Below are 18,733 nucleotides of genomic sequence, written 5' to 3'. Positions count from 1 at the left end.
TATTGTATAGTCAAAGATAGACCAGATTCTGAGGCAGAATGGTTCTTACAAAATATTCCATTTGATTCTTTAAACACAGAGAGCACAACTTGCAAATACATGGGCACCTAAATTCCACAACCAAATCCCACATCTGGACATTCAAACAAATACAGTGGCAGACAGATGCCTCTTTAAGTGCCTAGCTTTTTTTTAACTGTTGATTTCAATGCCCAAATGTAGGAGATTATGTCCTATTTAGTGCCCACATTTGCATATTGCATCCAACCTCCAAAGTGTATCCCACCAAAACTCTAAACCTTTGTTCAATTAGTGCTTATTGCTAAGAATGCAAAACTAAAAGGTGTTATACTAACCCATTCTCTCCCCTGCAGGCACATGGGACAAATTATTATTCTTTATTATCTGTATTACACTAGTGCCTACATGCCAAACTGAGATCAGGTCCTCACTGTTCTAGGCACTGTGAAAACAGATAGTGAGAGAGAGTCCCTATCCCAAAGAGCTTACAGTTAGTACAAAGGGTGATAGCAGGGAAATAGCAGCATAGAGAGGTGAAGTGACTTGCCCAAGGTCACACAGTAGGTGAGTGGCAAAGCTGGGAAAAGAACTCTGGTCTCCCAAGTCCAAATCTATTGCCATATCTACTATGCTGCCTCTGTATAACCTCATTGGATCAGTGGGTTCGCACCAACATAAGAGCGAGCAAAATTGATACACAGGACATATCCAGCACATCTACAGTGTAATTTTGAATGTATAGCATTTAGAATTCCAAACTGCTTTCTATATGTCTTCCTTTTCCCTTAAACTAACCCTGTAATTGTCATCCCATTACTTCACCTTCTAAGCATGAGTCAGCAAACACCTTTGAGGAGTTTTTCCGGTGGCTAACCGCTGGCAAACAAGAATAGGCAATGTTTAGGGTTTTTTAATCAAATACATTAATATTGCAATTAAGAATACTTAATGGCTCACTACCCCTTTCTCTGTCCAATATCGTTCACTGGGTACAACACATTGTGAATGTTTCTAAAAACAGTCTTATGAAGTTGCCTGATAATCACTGGTTCGTTATGCAGCAGTTTGTACGTACAATGGTAATTAAATTTTCTTCCTGCTTTTTTAAAAAAATTATCTTATTGGTGGCAACAATCCCAGAGTCCTGGCCCAGCCTTGTGGTATACTATTTACAGTGAATCTGATATGCGTAGCTTTTGGTTTGAGAAAGTGATTACTTCTTCCACATGAAACATTCACATTAACTCTACTGTGCTTGAAATTATGGTTTATTTAATGCAGCCATGTCGCAGCATACTAGTGTAACCCACATATCTTTTGGGTGTGGTGTTCTGTCCCAGCTAGTGGTACTGAGACCACTTAAAGAAGTAGAGCAAACTCATTAATCTCTCTAGCTTTAGCTAACAGCGATAGGGTTTTTGGCTCATGCACTGGGCCCAGGTTCGATGCTGCCTGCCGACGAGCAGGGTCTGTAAGAATGGTAAAAGGTGACCCATCTGTTAGGGCCTTGGATACACTATAATGTGGGAAAATATCCACAGGAGAAAGCTGTTTTTATTGCTTGTGGCCTGATATGGTTGATTTTTTTTTGCTGTCATAGCTTATGTTGTGTTCTTTTAATAATTGGTCTTTCATATTTAGTTACACATAGCTTTCAGATAACATTTTAAGGCACTTATTTTACAGCTTTCTGATCTGGTTGGTTACTGAGAGAAGAAAGGGAATATCATATATGCATACAGTACAGATGGTAGCTGTTTGTCAGCAAGACCTTATTAAGAGGAGAGACTGTCTCAGCTTGGTGAAAGGACCTGGTAAAGGGCTGTGCTGGTCAATGGTTTCTGGAGAGCCTGATTCCCCCTACAGCTCTCAGAGCATGGAGTGCTTCAGAGGTTTCTTACCTCCAAGGCTAATCAGCTGTTCAGGGCATGAAGTAGTGCCTCTTCATCTGAAAAACTAATTGGGGGTGGAAGGATGGAGCTGCTTCCAAGGCTTTCCCAGGACAGCTGGAGCTCACTTTGACATTGACTGACAGGAGATGACCAGGGAAGCTAATTTTTCATTTGGGGGTAAGAGAAGAACAGGAATGGCCTCTCCTTATGGCTTACTCTTCCGGGGCTAAGGAAAGAGCCCATCATGAGATTAAACCTTGAAATCTTTTTGGTGCAGGCACTGTCTTTATTTTGCGTCTTGTACAGCCCCAATCCCCAATGTGAGAGCTCAACAGATAATAAATATCATAACACTGATTAGGGAGTAGAGTCCCAAGGAAAAAGAAGAGGGATAGAGCAGACAAAGGAGGACCAATGAATGAGTATGGGACTAAAGAAAGATTGAAGTGGGAATGAATAAAGGGAAAATGTTCCATAGCAGGAGTGATAAGAGGCAGAGATTTACAGACAAAGAAAGGAGTGAAAATGACAGTTAACTGAGGAAAAGACAATGAAAAAGACTTAGAAGAGAATTCTAGATATGGGGAAAAAAAGAAACTGGAATTATGGAAGAGAGAGGGAAGAACAAAGTGTGAGACCTACATACTGTAGTTTATTGTAACTTTTTAACTTTATAAAAAGTTGATTGCTTAAGTCTGTTAATATTCAGTATATGCTAATAATGACTGATACTGTGTAAAGTATCAGAGGGGTAGCCGTGTTAGTCTGGATCTGTAAAAGCAGCAAAGAGTCCTGTGGCACCTTATAGACTAACAGACGTATTGGAGCATGAGCTTTCATGGGTGAATACCCACTTCATCGGATGCATGTCATGACGACGAAGTGGGTATTCACCCACGAAAGCTTATGCTCCAATACATCTGTTAGTCTATAAGGTGCCACAGGAATCTTTGCTGCTTGTACTGTGTAAATACACTGGCCTCACTTTCTATTCTGGTCAACTTCTGCTCAGCTCAGGAACAGAGCTGGTTGGCTGGGAGCTAAAAGGGCTGTGAGCCACATTTAGCACCACCCCTTCGCTGGGCCCAGCCAGATATCTGCTCAGAACTTGCCATAATTTAGAGCAGCCTCAGGTCTGCTCTGTTTTGCATTAGGTTGCCCCAGACCCCAAGAGGACTTTTCAGCAGCTGAGGATTGATTTTGATGGGAGTTAGATGCCTAAATACCTTTGAAGATCTGGGCCATAGTGCAATGGCTACATCCCCTACAGTGGGGCATATAAAGGGTGTAGTAGTAAAGGGCTTCACTATGCGTATTCCCTGGTAGCCAGATCTACAAGTTTTATGATTCCTTTTTGCTGCTCCAGCAACACGAAGAGACCAAAATGTAATGGATGGTCAAGTCTATTATATTTTATTTATGGTGGGAAATATCTCAAGACAATTGCAACAACTTGCCATGTATCTTATTATATCCTAAATCTATCTGGGAGGAAAGACAAAAGAACTTTCTCTCTTTGACATGTAGAAAGGCTTTTCCTCTGCTACACATAGAACCATTAGACTGTAAAACTCTTGGTTTCGTTGATACCATTATCAGAGACAGTGTATTGTCTCTTTCTTCTGGACATTCAGAATTCTTACTGGGTTATTTCAGAGCAAGTTCTAATTAGTTTTAAGCTATGACAGATGTCAATAAAGTATTTAATATGTTGTTTTATAAAACCTCAATTTAACCATTAATTGAATAGGTCACACTCATTTGAATTGAAAACTGACTATAAAGGCTAATGATAAACAGAATTGAATATTGATGAGCAGTGGTGTCTGGCAGGATAATGTAGGGAGTGCCATAAGGTCTGGGCTTATTTATTATCTTCAGTGATGGAAGAGGGATTCAACAGCACAGTAAAGAACTTCTTAGACAATGCTAAATTTGAAGGATTGCAAACAGCACTGAGGACAAAGAAATAATACAAAGAGACTTACAGAGATTAGAACCATGGGTAGAAAATAATAAAATGAGATACAGCTTGGACAAGCACAAGATCATGCATTTGGGGAAAATAATCGGAAACACAGATACACATACAAATCTGGCAAACAGGGTGGTAAAGGATAGCATATTTGACGTGTGTTTACAATGTGCTATAGCAACAAACTAGGCCAATTCAAATTTGTGCTTCTCAAAGGCAATAGAGCAGGGAGCTAATGACCCCTTTCTATAAGAATCTGTCTGGGCACCATATTAGCAGAACATTATTGGCAAACTGGAGGGAGTTGAGTGAACAGCCACAAAAATTATCTGGGAGCTCAGGGGATTGATTTACAAAGCGTGATTAAAATAGCGAAATATGTTGGGCTTAGCTAAGAGATGGCCAAGAGAGGGTGGAGTCACACTAACAGGCTACACCATGGCTAGAAAGGCCCACTGTCAGTGAGACAGAATTAAAGAAGAGAAATTTAAATTAAATATCTGAGAAAATGTCCTGCCTCAGATTTATCATGCTGAAGAAACAGTCTCCCAAGTGAAGTCTTGAAAACCTCACTGCTTAGGACTAGTAAAGCAAAACTGTCTAAAATGCTAGAAAATATACTGTAGGGACGATCCTGCATCCCATCTCAAATGTCTTTTATTCTATTCATTCTTTGCATGTCTAAAATCTGGAAACATTAGTACCACTGGATTTTTTTCACTACCATGTGGGATTTTCATCAATAATCCAAAGATTTTTCTGAGGGAGTTCATGCCCTGGAGCCCTTCTGCCACCTACAGTTTGATATATCCCTGGTGTTGTAAATTGGCTCAGGGCAAACCTTTATGTGTCAGTTTTGGCGACATCCACTGCCTCCATGTATCCCTTTTAAGCATATCAAGCATATCCTATAAATCCTAGTTGTGGACCTGCTTGTCAGAGAAGAAAGCTAGACTTCATTCTTCTTGCTTAACAAGTATTCAGTATGCTGCTAAACATAATGAGAACCTAAAAACATGCTGATCTGGTGTGATTACAAAAGCCAACGTTACAGATGTACGCTGCACCAGCTGGTATGGAGAACATTTTCTCTACTTTATACATTTATCAGATAAGAATAAAACCCCCTGTACTTGCTGTAATGTATTCATTATGGTCAATACTAAAGAACATGTAGGTAAATATTTATTTTGCAATAAACTCAGTGATCAACTACTTTATAAATTGTGATCAGCAACAGTCTTTATAAAAAACATTTCTATCTTTAATTTTGCTGATAACCCACTGAATGAAGAATTTTGGCTTATAAAGCTCACTTATTTTTCTTATCAATTTGAAAGCAGGCACTGTCACAAACATAGCATCAGAGTAAAGCTTTAAATTAAAATAATCTCCCTCTATCTGTTCAAGCTAAATAAAGCCACAAGAGAGCTTAAATTAATGCTAAAGTACAGCAAAAATCCACAACCTTATAGAAAGTTCTTGAGTACAGTTCTGTAACTAGCCAACAACAATGTTCATTATCCCCTAAAGGAATTTTTTAAAAAATCAAAATGTGTGTTTAAAAATGAAATATAAATTAAAGAACTCATTGCAAAAATATAATGTTTGTGTACTAGATAAGGAGATACAGTAGTTAGAAATATGAGCCAGCACTGGAGATGCAATTATGAGTTGGTTCTGATTGTTTAGTAATGGCACAGTCATTATCCTGGTTACCTACCTGAGTAGTAGTGTGAGGTGTAGCCCTAACCCCCTGCCTGGGCTACTTCTATTGCTGGTATCAGCATTGAGGGGGGTGGGAGGAGCAGCCTTCCTGGAGCTGCTGCCTTCCCTCCTGTGCAAATGGTGGGGAGTGCGTGGTGCAGCATTGGCTTCACCTGCCCTACTCAAAGAAGCTAGTCATTGCAGCCACTCCAGTGTGGAGGTGGAAGTAATCTTCACCCAGTGAAAGGCTGGCATGTGTGTGTGTGTGTGTCTTGGCGTGGAGGAGGGGAGACTCAGAGACTGAACCGAGACTCTGAATCTCAGCAGACCCTGGCCTTCTTCTGGGACAGTCCTTTGGCAGGGCTTGTGGCAAAGCCACTATTCAACAATAAATTAAAAAGACTAGATCAGGACTACTTTGATGGTTCGAAGCTACTGTAAAGATCAGCCCCCTGGGGACTGCTCCTACTTAGAAGAATATCATGTACAGCTCCTATGTCATCCCCATTTCCAGCCCAGGTGTAAGGGGCCTGGCTGGGAAAAAGGAAGCAGGACTGGGGCATCCCTAAAATCCCTCAGAGATGTCTGAGGGCTGGAGAGGTCTCTGAGGTCCATGGGAAGCAAGGTATAAGATAGAACATCCCTGACATACACAGGGCTATATGACTTAGAGTAATGGGATCAAATTAAAAAAGGAAAATATAGGCTGAATGTCATAAAAAAGACTGTCTGACCACAAGAACAATTCGGCTGTAGAACAGTTTCTCAAGGGAAGTAGTGAAAGCCTTATCACTTAAGGTTTTTAATACAGACTAGATAAAAGTTGTTCATATCTAATGCCTGGAACTCATTGAATCTCATAGCGAAGCATCATATTGGAAAGGGTCACAGAATTATACATTATTTCCAGCAAGCCAATCAGTGCTGTGAGAAAAACATGTACGTTAAAATTTATTTCTACGTTTATTGCCTCCCCACAGCCCGGTCAGAGGTGTATTCAGGATATAAAACTGCACTTAACTCCATGTTTATTTAAGCTTTTCCATTCCTTTGCAATAACCTTGCAATGCCCAATAAAAAGAAAAATCAGACAATTACATATAGGAGGTCAAATCTGTAGAAGGGACCTCAACCAAGCCTTTGTTTTTATAACTGAAATCAGTTGGGATTATACTTCTGATTCTGATTTGTGGATGCAATCAAGGAGTTAGATGTCTAAATGCAGACATCTGCACGCACAATTGATTCTGTTCAGGAAATTAGAAGCCATTTTGGTGGAGGGGAGAGGGAAATGTGGCCTATTATTTGCACTTTGGTCATTCAAATTAGCACAAAATATAACAATTTAGAATGATAACAACATTATGTATCAACAGCATTATCATACCATATGTTCACAAAAAGTTTTTACAAGGAACTACTAACCCATACAGCCATTAGAAATTAAGACCTATACATAAGTGACTGGGGCTATGTGCCCTATAAATGTAAATGACTGCCTGTAGAAAATAAACTCATGAATATTTCTTAGAGATGTAATAAAGCAAATTCTGCCCTCAGACAAGAATGTGCAAATCCCATTTAAAGAAAATGTTGTCACTACTAATGTGACGGTAAGGGCTCAGTGGGAATTACAAGCATATACATGTGAGAGCAGAATTTGATCCAATTACTGAAATCTACAGAATATGCAAAGGCATTTAAGGTTAGAGCCTTGGAGTAATGAAGAGGGATTGGACTGTAATTAATCACAGACACCTTAAAATGTTGGTATTTCTTATGTTTCTCTTTTAGGTAATTTCCCCATCATCTGTATTTTTCCATTGATTATCTTAATTTTATTTGACAGTGATAGTATATTATAAGAAACTTGCTTAAGTAGTTGGATGTTAGTGGACAAATAATTTCTGATTTGAATTTGTATTGAATTGCTAATCCAATTTCCAAGAATGACTCATAAACCTACTCTTTATTATATATTAAAAACACATATAAAATGACCTATATACAGGTCCCTCATATCATTTCCCTTGAATGTTTCTGTAGATTCCTAAGATGCATTATTAATGACAGTATTGTCTATTTATTTGCTCTAGGTGTATTTCCAGGAATCAAACTTGGTTGCTTTCAAAGACACCATAGGATGAGGCCCTCAGAGAAAATCTTTCATCATGGAGACAGTTGGCATATGCCTCCAGCTCACTTGAAATAATCCTTGCCACCACATTTTCCAGTATATTGCAATGCTCTAGTAGTTCAGAATATTGACCCATATGCAGGTCCTAATTTTAAGAATGTGTGTAGTTCCATAGAAGTCAATGGGACTACTCACCCACCTAACTCCAGACATAGCTGAACAGGGACCGCCTTTGGAAGAGTACTGAAAAATACCATGGCAGGAACACTGGCTTTGTATTAATTTCTTTGTAAATTTTAAAAGCTCAAACGTTCAAGGAGACCTCAAGGAGATGTTGGCACAGAAAGTACGCTTATTAAGTTTGCAGACGATACCAACCTTGGAGGGCTTGCAACTGCTTTGGAGGACAGGGTCAAAATTCAAAATGAGCTGGACAAATTGGAGAAATGGTCTGAGGTAAACCGGATGAAGTTCAATAAAGACAAATGCAAAGTGCTCCACTTAGGAAGGAACAATCAGTTTCACACATACAGAATGGGAAGAGACTGTCTAGGAAGGAGTATGGCAGAAAGAGATCTAGGGGTCATAGTAGACCACAAGCTAAATATGAGTCAAGAGTGTGATACTGTTGCAAAAAAAGCAAACGTGATTCTGGGATGCATTAACAGGTGTGTTGTAAACAAGTCATTCTTCCGCTCTACTCTGTGCTGGTTAGGCCTCAACTGGAGTATTGTGTCCAGTTCTGGGCACTGCATTTCAAGAAAGATGTGGAGAAATTGGAGAGGGTCCAGAGAAGAGTAACAAGAATGATTAAAGGTCTTGAGAACATGACCTATGAAGGAAGGCTGAAAGAACTGGGTTTATTTAGTTTAGAAAAGAGAAGACTGAGAGGGGACATGATAGCAATTTTCAGGTATCTAAAAGGGTGTCATCAGGAGGAGGGAGAAAACTTGTTCACCTTAGCCTCTAATGATAGAACAAGAAGCAATGGGCTTAACCTGCAGCAAGGGAGATTTAGGTTGGACATTAGGAAAAAGTTCCTAACTGTCAGGGTAGTTTAACACTGGAATAAATTGCCTCGAGAGTTTGTGGAATCTCCATCTCTGGAGATATTTAAGAGCAGGTTAGATAAATGTCTATCAGAGATGGTCTAGACAGTATTTGGTCCTGCCATGAGGGCAGGGGACTGGACTCAATGACCTCTCGAGGTACCTTCCAGTCCTAGAGTCTATGAAAAAACTTTAAAGAATTTAAAGTAAACAGAGGAAGAATGAGTAAAATGGGTAACAAAATATAAATAAAAATAGCAAAAAAGAAGTTATAAAAGTGAGAGGAAAAATAAGTGTTATATTTTTATCATGTGCATACCTTCTGTTAGACCGCCCTAACTAAAAACCACAATGCCCCATGAGAGAGACAAGCATTATTCTGATTTTACAGCTGGAGAAACTGAGGCACAGAGTGGGATATTGAAATAACTGTAAGGATGTGTCATATCATATACAAACATATGCTATGAAATACAAAGATAAACGGGGGAGATGAGCTATCTTAAGAAACTAGTGCAAAGGGCTCCAGGTGTGACTAGTTATGCAAAGACCAGGGGTTCATTTTGACTCAATGTGCATTTTTGCCTTGGATGTTTATGTCATAAAGCAACTCTAATTTTGCAAGTGAATTTCTTTATGTTTTTGTTATAATTTTAACAAGTCTGGCTGAAGTATCTCCCATTTAAATACAAAGAGGATCAGGCGCAGTAATAAAAATGGGAAGTCATATGGGGAACTGACTGGACTGGCAATGGGAAGCTCTAATAAAGAGATTCTCTCTCAAGATTTATGCTGGGATTTTATCAGGGCACCGCTAACAAATCAGAATGCTTAGCATCTTACACCAATTGGAGCCCAAAGTAATACTGTGGAAGACTGGATACATTTGTCTTCTCTGAGGGCTGGTCTACACTACGGGGGAAAATCGATCTCAGATACGCAACTTCAGCTACGTGAATAACGTAGCTGAAGTCGAAGTATCTAAGATCGAATTACTGTCCTCACAGCGCAGAATCGATGTCCGCGCTCCCCATGTCAACTCTGCAACTCCATTGGGGTTGGTGGAGTTCCGGAATCGATATAAGCGCGTTCGAGGATCGATATATTGCGTCTATATGAGACGCGATATATTGATCCCTGAGCAATCGATTGCTACCCGTCGATACAGCGGGTAGTAAAGATGTAGCCTCACAGAGTATTAAAAAAAAAAAAACACTTCAAAAATGCAAACTGCAAATGTAGTTAGCAGCACCCTATACTGTACAGCACACCACTATGTGCCTTTAAGGACTATTTTGTAAACTATGCAAGTCTGGTGTAACTCCTGGGAAGTTCTAGGATTACAGCAAGGATAATTTTAAGGAAGGAATTTACTGTCCCTCCCCTCCCTCTTTCTACTTTAAGAAAGTCACCTGGAATCCTTTGTAAGAATTTCTGCTTTTCACTTGCTACATTAAATATTTATTCCCTATACTCACTTGCTGGGTCCAACTTTTTACAGGTAATTCTCTGCAATCTTGCTGTTTCAGAGCCTGAAGAATTTACTTCAGGTTATTTTTTTAAACCCCTAAATCAACAATATGGGGACAGTTCTCAACAGCTCCAATCTCTTACCCAGCACAGGTGTGGGGAGAAGGGGAAAGTGACTAGGAGCCACCTTTACTCCTTCCTCTCTCCTGTGGCCGGCAAGGGGCCAACTGACCCTCTCAGAGCAGCCATAGAGAACTGGTAGAAAGGGATGAGGGTGGAAATGCCAAGAGAGACTGGAGTAAAGTCAGCCACACTAGCTTTTGCCAGCTCAGGATTCCTCAGTTTGGAGGAATGTTCAGTTGACTCCTTTAGGGCAGTTTTAAGGTTACTTATGCAACCCTGGCAGTGCACAGTGAGGTTAGCTAGGCTGAGGATCTGGCCATACATGTCTGTACAACATCTACAACAACTAGGCTCCAATCTGGGACCTCTGGATCCCACTGTAATACATCCAATAACAAACATCTGAAGCATCTGTACATACACAGAAGACTTTGTAAAAGACATTTCCCACAGTATAGATCTGTAATGGTTTGTACAGTTGTTATATTAAAGCAGAACCTTTGTTTAGAAAAAATAATATAGTAACTTGTATAATAATTTTCACCATCTTCTTTAGTTTGCTTCACATTGTATCACTGGTTTTGTAAGGCAACAACTAGTCCCCAAATCTTTGTTGGTAAGCATACTTGTAGTCCTTCTTGTTTTAGCAGATACATGCTCTTATGTTTCCTCTTTCTCAAAGCACATCATTTTACAGTTATCTGTTGAACGCATCATTTTTTCTCTCGTAACCTGAGTACTTAACCCTATTAGTGTCAATGGAAAATCTCTGAGTGCCTAGCCATTTACAGTAAACGTGCACTAAACCCAATTAAAACAATATACCATCTCACATTAAAGATGAGCAGCAAATGTTTCTTTAAATCCCCAAAACTTGAGACTGACTTTTCAAAAGAGGAAAACAGTGTTCAGCTCCCATTTAAAATATGTAATTAACAATATATTTTAACGAAGTTTAAAACAATATTTTGGTTTCTGAAATCCAAAGGAATCTGAGCTGCAGTCTTCCTTGTTCATTTGCCATAATGTCAGAGGAGCTGGTGCACTGCTGCCTTACACTGTGTGGAGTGATTTATATTGATGGGAAATGGGTCGAAAACATTATCAATTCAGAATTGTAGCATTTTACCTTTATTTGTACTGGTGTCACTGGCTATAAAATATGCAGGGCAATGGTGAGTCTGGTCCAGAATGAGTAAAAAACACAGTGACGATAAATGTACTATACCTTGACAGGGTTATTCCACATTTTTTCACTTCATGACTGTGTAAGTTGTTTTTTCCCCTTTAGCTGAAATTTCTCAGGCTTAAACTAATCTTTTTCTCTGATACATTTTGTCTTTTCAAAGTTTGAACAAAATCAGTTGAGTCACTTTCGAGTTGTCCAAGCATGAAAAGTTAGACATGTCCCTCTTAAGAAATTAAGCTAGTTAATGTCAAACTTGCTGGGGACTTAGCCCTAGTTAAGGACAAAGGAATTACATGTTTGAAGAAACCTAAGCTGAGGTTTTCAGAGCGGCCCAAAGGCGTGAGGACTCCAGCTCCCATTGAACCACAACTCCTTTAGGTTCCTGTGAAAACCCAGGCCTAATTCACCAATTTTTTTTTAAAAAGTGATTTCATATAAGGGCTACAGTTTATTCAGAAAAATACAAGCCCCCATGATGAGACTCGTTTTAAGATGAATTCACAACCCATTAGTAATCATAATATGGGGTAAAATGTACAGTCTGTGTTGGAAAGATTTTCTGTGAGCAAGGTTGTGTCTAGATGAACAGTTAGCCTGTGGCAAGCTGGGGTGTGCATCTACAGGACACTAGCATGCCACTACTAAGTGGCAGTAGCAGGGTCCACACAGCCAGTTTGTGTACCACAGGCTATAGCACTGTAGATTTACACCTTGGCTTGCCAAAATTTTCATTTAAACAAGCCCCAAGTTTGGCTTCTGTGCTCACATGGTTGGCTGAATGCCAACCAGTCCAAACACCTTTGCTGCTTTCCACTTTTGTTTTTCCGGTTGATAATGTGTTATGCAGCTAAGCCACTTATGTCCTGTGTAAAGGAATCAAGCAGAGTTAAAAACACACTTAGTTAAGTAATGTATTGATGAAGAAGACCCTTAGCTACCACTGACATAAATGTAAATTGTATCCTTTCACATTGTTCCTTCAATAGCCGTCGCATTGCCATGGCTAGATTTCTTGGTTTCTTGATTGCAATCAACTATTTTAAATTTGATTAAATAATAAAGTATGATTCTTCCATTACTGTATAAAATCCATCGCTTTTGCTCAAGACCTATAGAGTTCTTCATGTCTAATGTCCATCACTAAACCACAATATTCACTGTTTATTCTTTTTTAGCAGATAGTGATCATTTTAAAAGGACATAATTAAGAATAACCTCTGATCTTATTGGCTTGTCCTCAAAATGTGAAATCCAATATGACAGTCAAGAATAGGCAGCTTTATTTAGTATTTCTACTGTCATTATTCCGCTCAGTGTGACATTAATGAAAATTCACAAGATTAATGGTCTAGCCCTTTTATATAACACCCTTATCTGCATAAACCTTTCCTGATCATTCTTCTCATCCTCCTCCAAAGGTCCACAACAGCTTCCAATGACCTTTTAAAAATTTTTATTGTAAGTTTCTAGGGCTGGATCCTTTCACTCTTTTATCTACAGGAAGAGTGAAGAATCCAATCCAGATTGTGCTGTAGAGGCATACTGTCTTTTTTGACATAATCTCCAATATTTTATCATAAAATTTCCTTTGACTAAACACTTCATACTCATATCTCAGTAATTATCAACAAACTGGAAACCAGGCAGTGAGCACTGTGTGGCTGCAGGACATGCACAGTAAGAAACACATAGAAAGCAGAAGCTGTGGAAAAGGTGGGGGGTAATCTGAGAAGGGTGAAACATGCCACACTAGAGGACCCTGTAGAAATGTGCAGGGATGGGCACGTCTACCAAAGAACAATGGCAGACCAACCCTGCCAAATGACTGGTCCCTGGTGAATTCTCTGGCATGTTGGAAGATGGGTGAAAAGCTATGCAAACACAACAAAAAGCAGTGGCAAAAAAAATGTAAAAATTGTCATCTGATGTATGGGACGTTGTCATCCAAAAATATATATACTGTCCTATTTGTAACAGAAGTGCAAACCACAGTAATTTGCCACAAAATTTGCCACTCTGAGAAAACCAGCATTGACTCTAGTGGACAGAAGAAGACCACTATCACTTACCTTAAATGCTAAACTGTTAACAGTCCTAAACCAAAATCATAGTACACTTTTGACTGACCTTTCTACAAAACATCTGCTTCTCTGGCAATCCAGAATCACATACCTGTGTGACAAAAGTATACAGCTGCTTCTACACACTGCTAAAATATGCCCCAAATCAGATGTTTAACTTGGGAAGTGAGAAAGGACTGGGAGAGGAATCTACTAGAGGAAAAGTCCACGAAGAATCAGCACATACTTGCTGTTGTCCTGATTCCTCTTGAACACCCATTCCTCAACTGCAAAATTTTTGTTGGCTTTAATTAAAGTCACTTTCCAGGTGACTATCTCATAGGTCCCATAATTCCACTTAAGATGGTTTTCACATGCATATGTATCTAAGGTACTGATGTGGCTCTCATTACCACAGTATCTGAGCATTGCAGAGTCTTCAACATATTTATCCTCACAACACCCCTCTGTGGTAGGGAAGTGCTATTACTACACCATTTTACAGGTGGGGAATTGAAACAGAGAGGCTCAGGCTAAGGGCCAGCTTGTTAATGGTATTTAGATGCCTAAAGATGCAGATAGATGCATTTTTCAAAAGTGCCTTGGCACCTAACTGTCATTGAACAAATCCTACTAGATACCTATCTATGTCTTTAGGTGCCTAAAAACTTTGAAAATCTGGTTCTGAGTGACTTGCCCAAGTCATTTTACACATGAAGTCTGTGGTGGAGCAGTGAAGTGAACCTCGATCTCTTACATCCCAGGCTTATACCCTAACCAATAGACCATCCTTTCTTCCATATAGGGAAAGTTATGTAACAAGTAAAGATACTGTACATCATCATTTTCACCAGGTTGAAGAGTTTGGGTGAGCATATAATTTACTGGGAAAATGCATCTGAGCATAGAGAAACTTTCTAAAAACAGCATTCACATATTTTTATACAAGAACTGCCATAATGAAAACAGTAACACTGCTAACCATTAGCCACATACCGCATATATTTTTCCTTTATAGCCACACTCTTGTCAGCTCTATTTACTAACAAATGTCTATGTATTTTTAAATGGTTTTCTTTTATGTCTGGCTTGACAGGATTTCCTGCTATCTGAGAGGAATGTAGTTTGGGTGGCTGACGAAAAACTTGCTTACATAGGAAAGAGAGTATGACACAATTAAAATGACTTCATGCTTATTTTTGCCCAGAATAATCTGTCCCCAGCCCTATATTGTAGCCACCATCCTTTCAGTCCTTGAAAACTGATGAGTCTCTCTTCATAGCCCATAAATTCCATTACACCATTAACTCAGTGGTATTTCTTATGTGAATAAATCAAGCTGGATTTGGCCTGTCTGCTACTGAAGGGAGTAGAATGCACTGTCTTCTTACCAACCATGGATTTGACTGGGAAACCAAACTTTATGGGCAATTCATTTTCCTGACAATCCATATTTGAATTATAGAAATGTGAGTTAAGTGCAATTAATAGCTTCCTAATGTAGTAGTTACTTTGTGTAATAGATCAGGTTTGCAGCAAATACTAAAAACCCATACTACCAGGATGGTTCAGGACAGGGGTCGGCAATCTTTCAGAAGAGGTGTGCCGAGTCTTCATTTATTCACTCTGATTTAAGGTTTCGCGTGCCAGTAATACATGTTAACGTTTTTAGAAGGTCTCTTTCTATAAGTCTATAATATATAACTAAACTATTGTTGAATGTACAGTAAATAAGGTTTTTAAAATGCTTAAGAAGCTTCATTTAAAATTAAATTAAAATGCAGAGCCCCCAGAGCAGTGGCCACGACCCGGGCAGTGTGAGTGTCACTGAAAATCAGCTCGCGTGCCTCCTTCGGCATGCGTGCCATAGGTTGCCTACCCCTGGTTTAAGAAATAATGAGCTAAAATAAGAAACACAGAAACAGTTTTCTTCATTAAGGAAAGTAATATGAGAAGACTTAGAATCTCTTATTCTTGCAACTATGTATGCTAAATGTACATAGCTTTATTGAGCACAGTATGTTTTAAAAATGCTCCCAGACAGAATGCCAGATATCATGTCTGCATGATACTTTCATGAAAGGTCAGGTGTCTTCTACAAAAAAATGTCAAAAACCCTTATTATTCAAAGTGATTTAGGCTACTTCTTTACATATGGTTCAAGTAACTCACAAATTCTAAGTGATAATTGACTTAAGTAGATGTCCTCTTGGGAATCATTACTTAGGATACAAGAATGTGTTTGAGACCTGAGTATATAAAAACTAGAGAAACTAGAAATAGACACAATCACTTCTTGAATGCTTTTTGACAGTCAAGTGTCTGTCACACACAAAGTATTTATTTGAACCAAATAATTATTAAAATTATTAAATTCATGTGTATAAAATTTATTTGGTGAGTTATTCTACCTATTTTTTAGTAAATGTTAGCATTATTGTTACAAATGTCTGAAATCTTTTAAAATCAGAGTTGTTTTAAGTGAATGAAGTTATCACAGATGAAAATCGATCTTAATATAAATAACCTAGATATATGAAAATTCTGCTTCATTTATTGTACATAGAAGATTTTTTTACCTAACCAGTTTTATTCTCCTTATTGGATTGCTCAAGCTATCTTAGTTTACCCAAACATTTGTCAGTAATTTGCATCATGAAAGCTGCCTCATATTAATCAGGTTACTGCAAAATCTTTGTCTGAAAGCATTAGACATTGAAGAATAGACTGAAATTGGAATCAAATCTGCTAAGTGAACTAACTACTGTAAGAATAGTAAATAAATGATTATTAGTGTGCAGTGATGAGCAGCTGAACTGCCAGTACAATTTAGAGTGCTGCAAATACTCTCCAGTTCTCAGTTATTTTAACTCTTTCTAAAAATGGTTCTGCTCATTATAATTTTCATTCACACCTGTGAAACCTTGATTTGATGCACTATAGAAATTGAAATATAGTATGAGAAACTTTTAAATCTGCTTATGCTCTACAAAATGTTTTCTCCACTGTGGGTAGAAGGAATCTGGGCACTTTGGGGTAAGATAACATCAAATGTTTACTATTTTTCTGAATGGCAGCCAGAATTCAGCTTTCTAATTAAGAAGCTTAAAGGGAGTATTTAAATCAGAATAAACTAAAACAACTATGCTCAAAACATAATCGAAAATAAATCTCTCAGTTTACATTCTGTCAATTTTAAAGGCTGTTTATTCTGCCTCCTGTCACTGAAAGGCAAAAGAAACCCATCAAGCTCCTCTATATCAAAACATTGTCCTGTGAGCTATTAGATTTTATTGTTTAAATAAAAGACTAATATAAAACTCCAATAATTTAAAAGAAAATCTATACTGATACAAGGACCACATAAATTCAGGAACAACCCCTCAAAGACCTTTCACTGAACACTGAGATTCTGGTTTGAATGAACGTAGTAAAGCTACTTATAGGTTCAAACTACTATCAGGAAGCAAGCAAATTCTTAAGCTTTAAAACAAACAAAAACACTGGACAACTAAGATGAGACAATTTAAAGCAGTGTATCAATGATTCCTGGTTTCAGACCAGCAGTCACAATTATATTTCACTGGGAATACTTTTGAAATTAAGATTTGCTAAAATTGATGTACATAAATGTTTTAGTCCTAAATGAATCCAGTTTCAAGGGGGGAAATCTAATAATATAAATAGTGTAACCACCTGAAAGAATGGCTGGAAATTGATGACACCAGTTGTTGCTTTCTTCAAGTAGTCTGAGAGAAAACCCTAATGATTTAGGAACACTTAAAACCCCATCAGGTTTTACCTTTCAGCAGCCTTGTAGATTACTCTTCAGAACAACACTTAGGTCAGGTTGTTGCTTGAAATTAAAGAATAGATTCTGTGACTGAGTCCTGAACAATTGGAGCTATTGCTTTTATTCTAGGAGGATGTTTCCCCTCTGAAGTTAGAGCACAGAGGGTGTATGAGCGCTGGGGGAGTGAGTATGAGGGGGGACACATTCTTCACCTCTCTTGTTCAGTGGAGGTACACAGGGGTAGGGTGAGGCTATTGATATTGCATCTCCCCATGGCTAGGGTGGCATGTGGAGTATTGATTCTGTGTCTCCCCCGGGGGGTGGGTGGGATGGGGGTATTGATTCTGCATTTCCCCATGGGTGGGGTTGGATGGGGGTATTGATTCTTTATCTTCCCATGGGTGGGTTGGGATGGGGTGTTGATTCTGCGTCTCCCCATGGGTGAGGTGGGATGGGGAGTATTGAATCTGCGTCTCCCGGACTCCAGACACGGGGAAAAGGCGTCTTGGAGGAGTGGGGTTTCTCCCCTTCCCAGTAAATTAGCGGCACAATGAGGGTGGGAAGGGACTAGGGACTGTTGTTTTCTTCTTGGAACCCCCGTCCCCCGCCCTCTGGCCTGAGCAGCAGCGTGTACCTGAGTCCGTGAGCCGGGGCCGGGCTCTGTCCCGCAAGTAGTAGATGAAATCCAGGCAGTTCTCGTTCTCCACCGCCCCGCTGGAGCAGAGCTCGGCCAGCAGCTGCAGCGCTTTCTGACAAATCTCGTCCTCCCTGCCGCCAGGCATCGCCCCCCAGCATCCTTGGGAATGGAGCCGAGCTCTCCGCTCACACTGCACGCGGCGGCTGCCTCTGCCTGCCGCCCGCCTGCAGCCGCCGATGCCACTGGGCAGCCGCCTGCATAGTTGGGTGCCAGCCACAGCAGGGTCCCCCCCCCTTTGCAAGCCCCCGCGGCCCCTCTGCTCCGAACTGAGCCTTTCTTGGGGACTGCTCTGCTATGGAGGGAGCGCCAGGCTGCTCCCGGCAGCTGCAGGAGGAGGATCCCACTAGTTGCATGCGACAGCAGGCAGGGAAGCGGCCAGGGCTCTCTGAGCTGGCCCTGCCTGTGCTCCAAGCGGCGCGGGAACAGCTCTCCCCAGCGGCAGGAGCGCTCAGTGCACAAGGGCTGCCATCCTTCTCCCTCCCCGGCCGGGAACAATCCAACCCCCGATAGAGATACACAGCCTCTGTTGGGCCGGCTCAGCCTGCTCCCCTGGGGGCCTACTCCGGAGAACGGCTCACTCCGGCACCAACTTCCCCAGAGCTGCCAGGGGAGGAAACAAA

General features: G+C 39.9%; 1 protein-coding gene across 3 annotated transcripts in view; it reads right to left on the bottom strand.

The window, feature by feature from the left end:
- The window catches only part of SYT9 (synaptotagmin 9), a 122,676-nt gene extending 104,417 nt beyond the window's left edge, over positions 1–18,259 (bottom strand). For all 3 annotated transcript variants that reach the window (XM_030560303.1, XM_030560302.1, XM_030560304.1), the window contains exon 1: positions 18,051–18,259. In XM_030560303.1, coding sequence (XP_030416163.1) covers positions 18,051–18,198 — 148 coding nt within the window. In that variant the 5' untranslated portion in view covers positions 18,199–18,259. The remainder of the gene's footprint in view (positions 1–18,050) is intronic.
- Between the last annotated feature and the right edge of the window lie 474 nt (positions 18,260–18,733).

The sequence above is a fragment of the Gopherus evgoodei genome, chromosome 4 (genome assembly GCF_007399415.2).
Source record: "Gopherus evgoodei ecotype Sinaloan lineage chromosome 4, rGopEvg1_v1.p, whole genome shotgun sequence".
Taxonomy (NCBI): Eukaryota; Metazoa; Chordata; order Testudines; family Testudinidae; genus Gopherus; species Gopherus evgoodei.
This window is presented reverse-complemented; position numbering and strand designations above follow the sequence as displayed.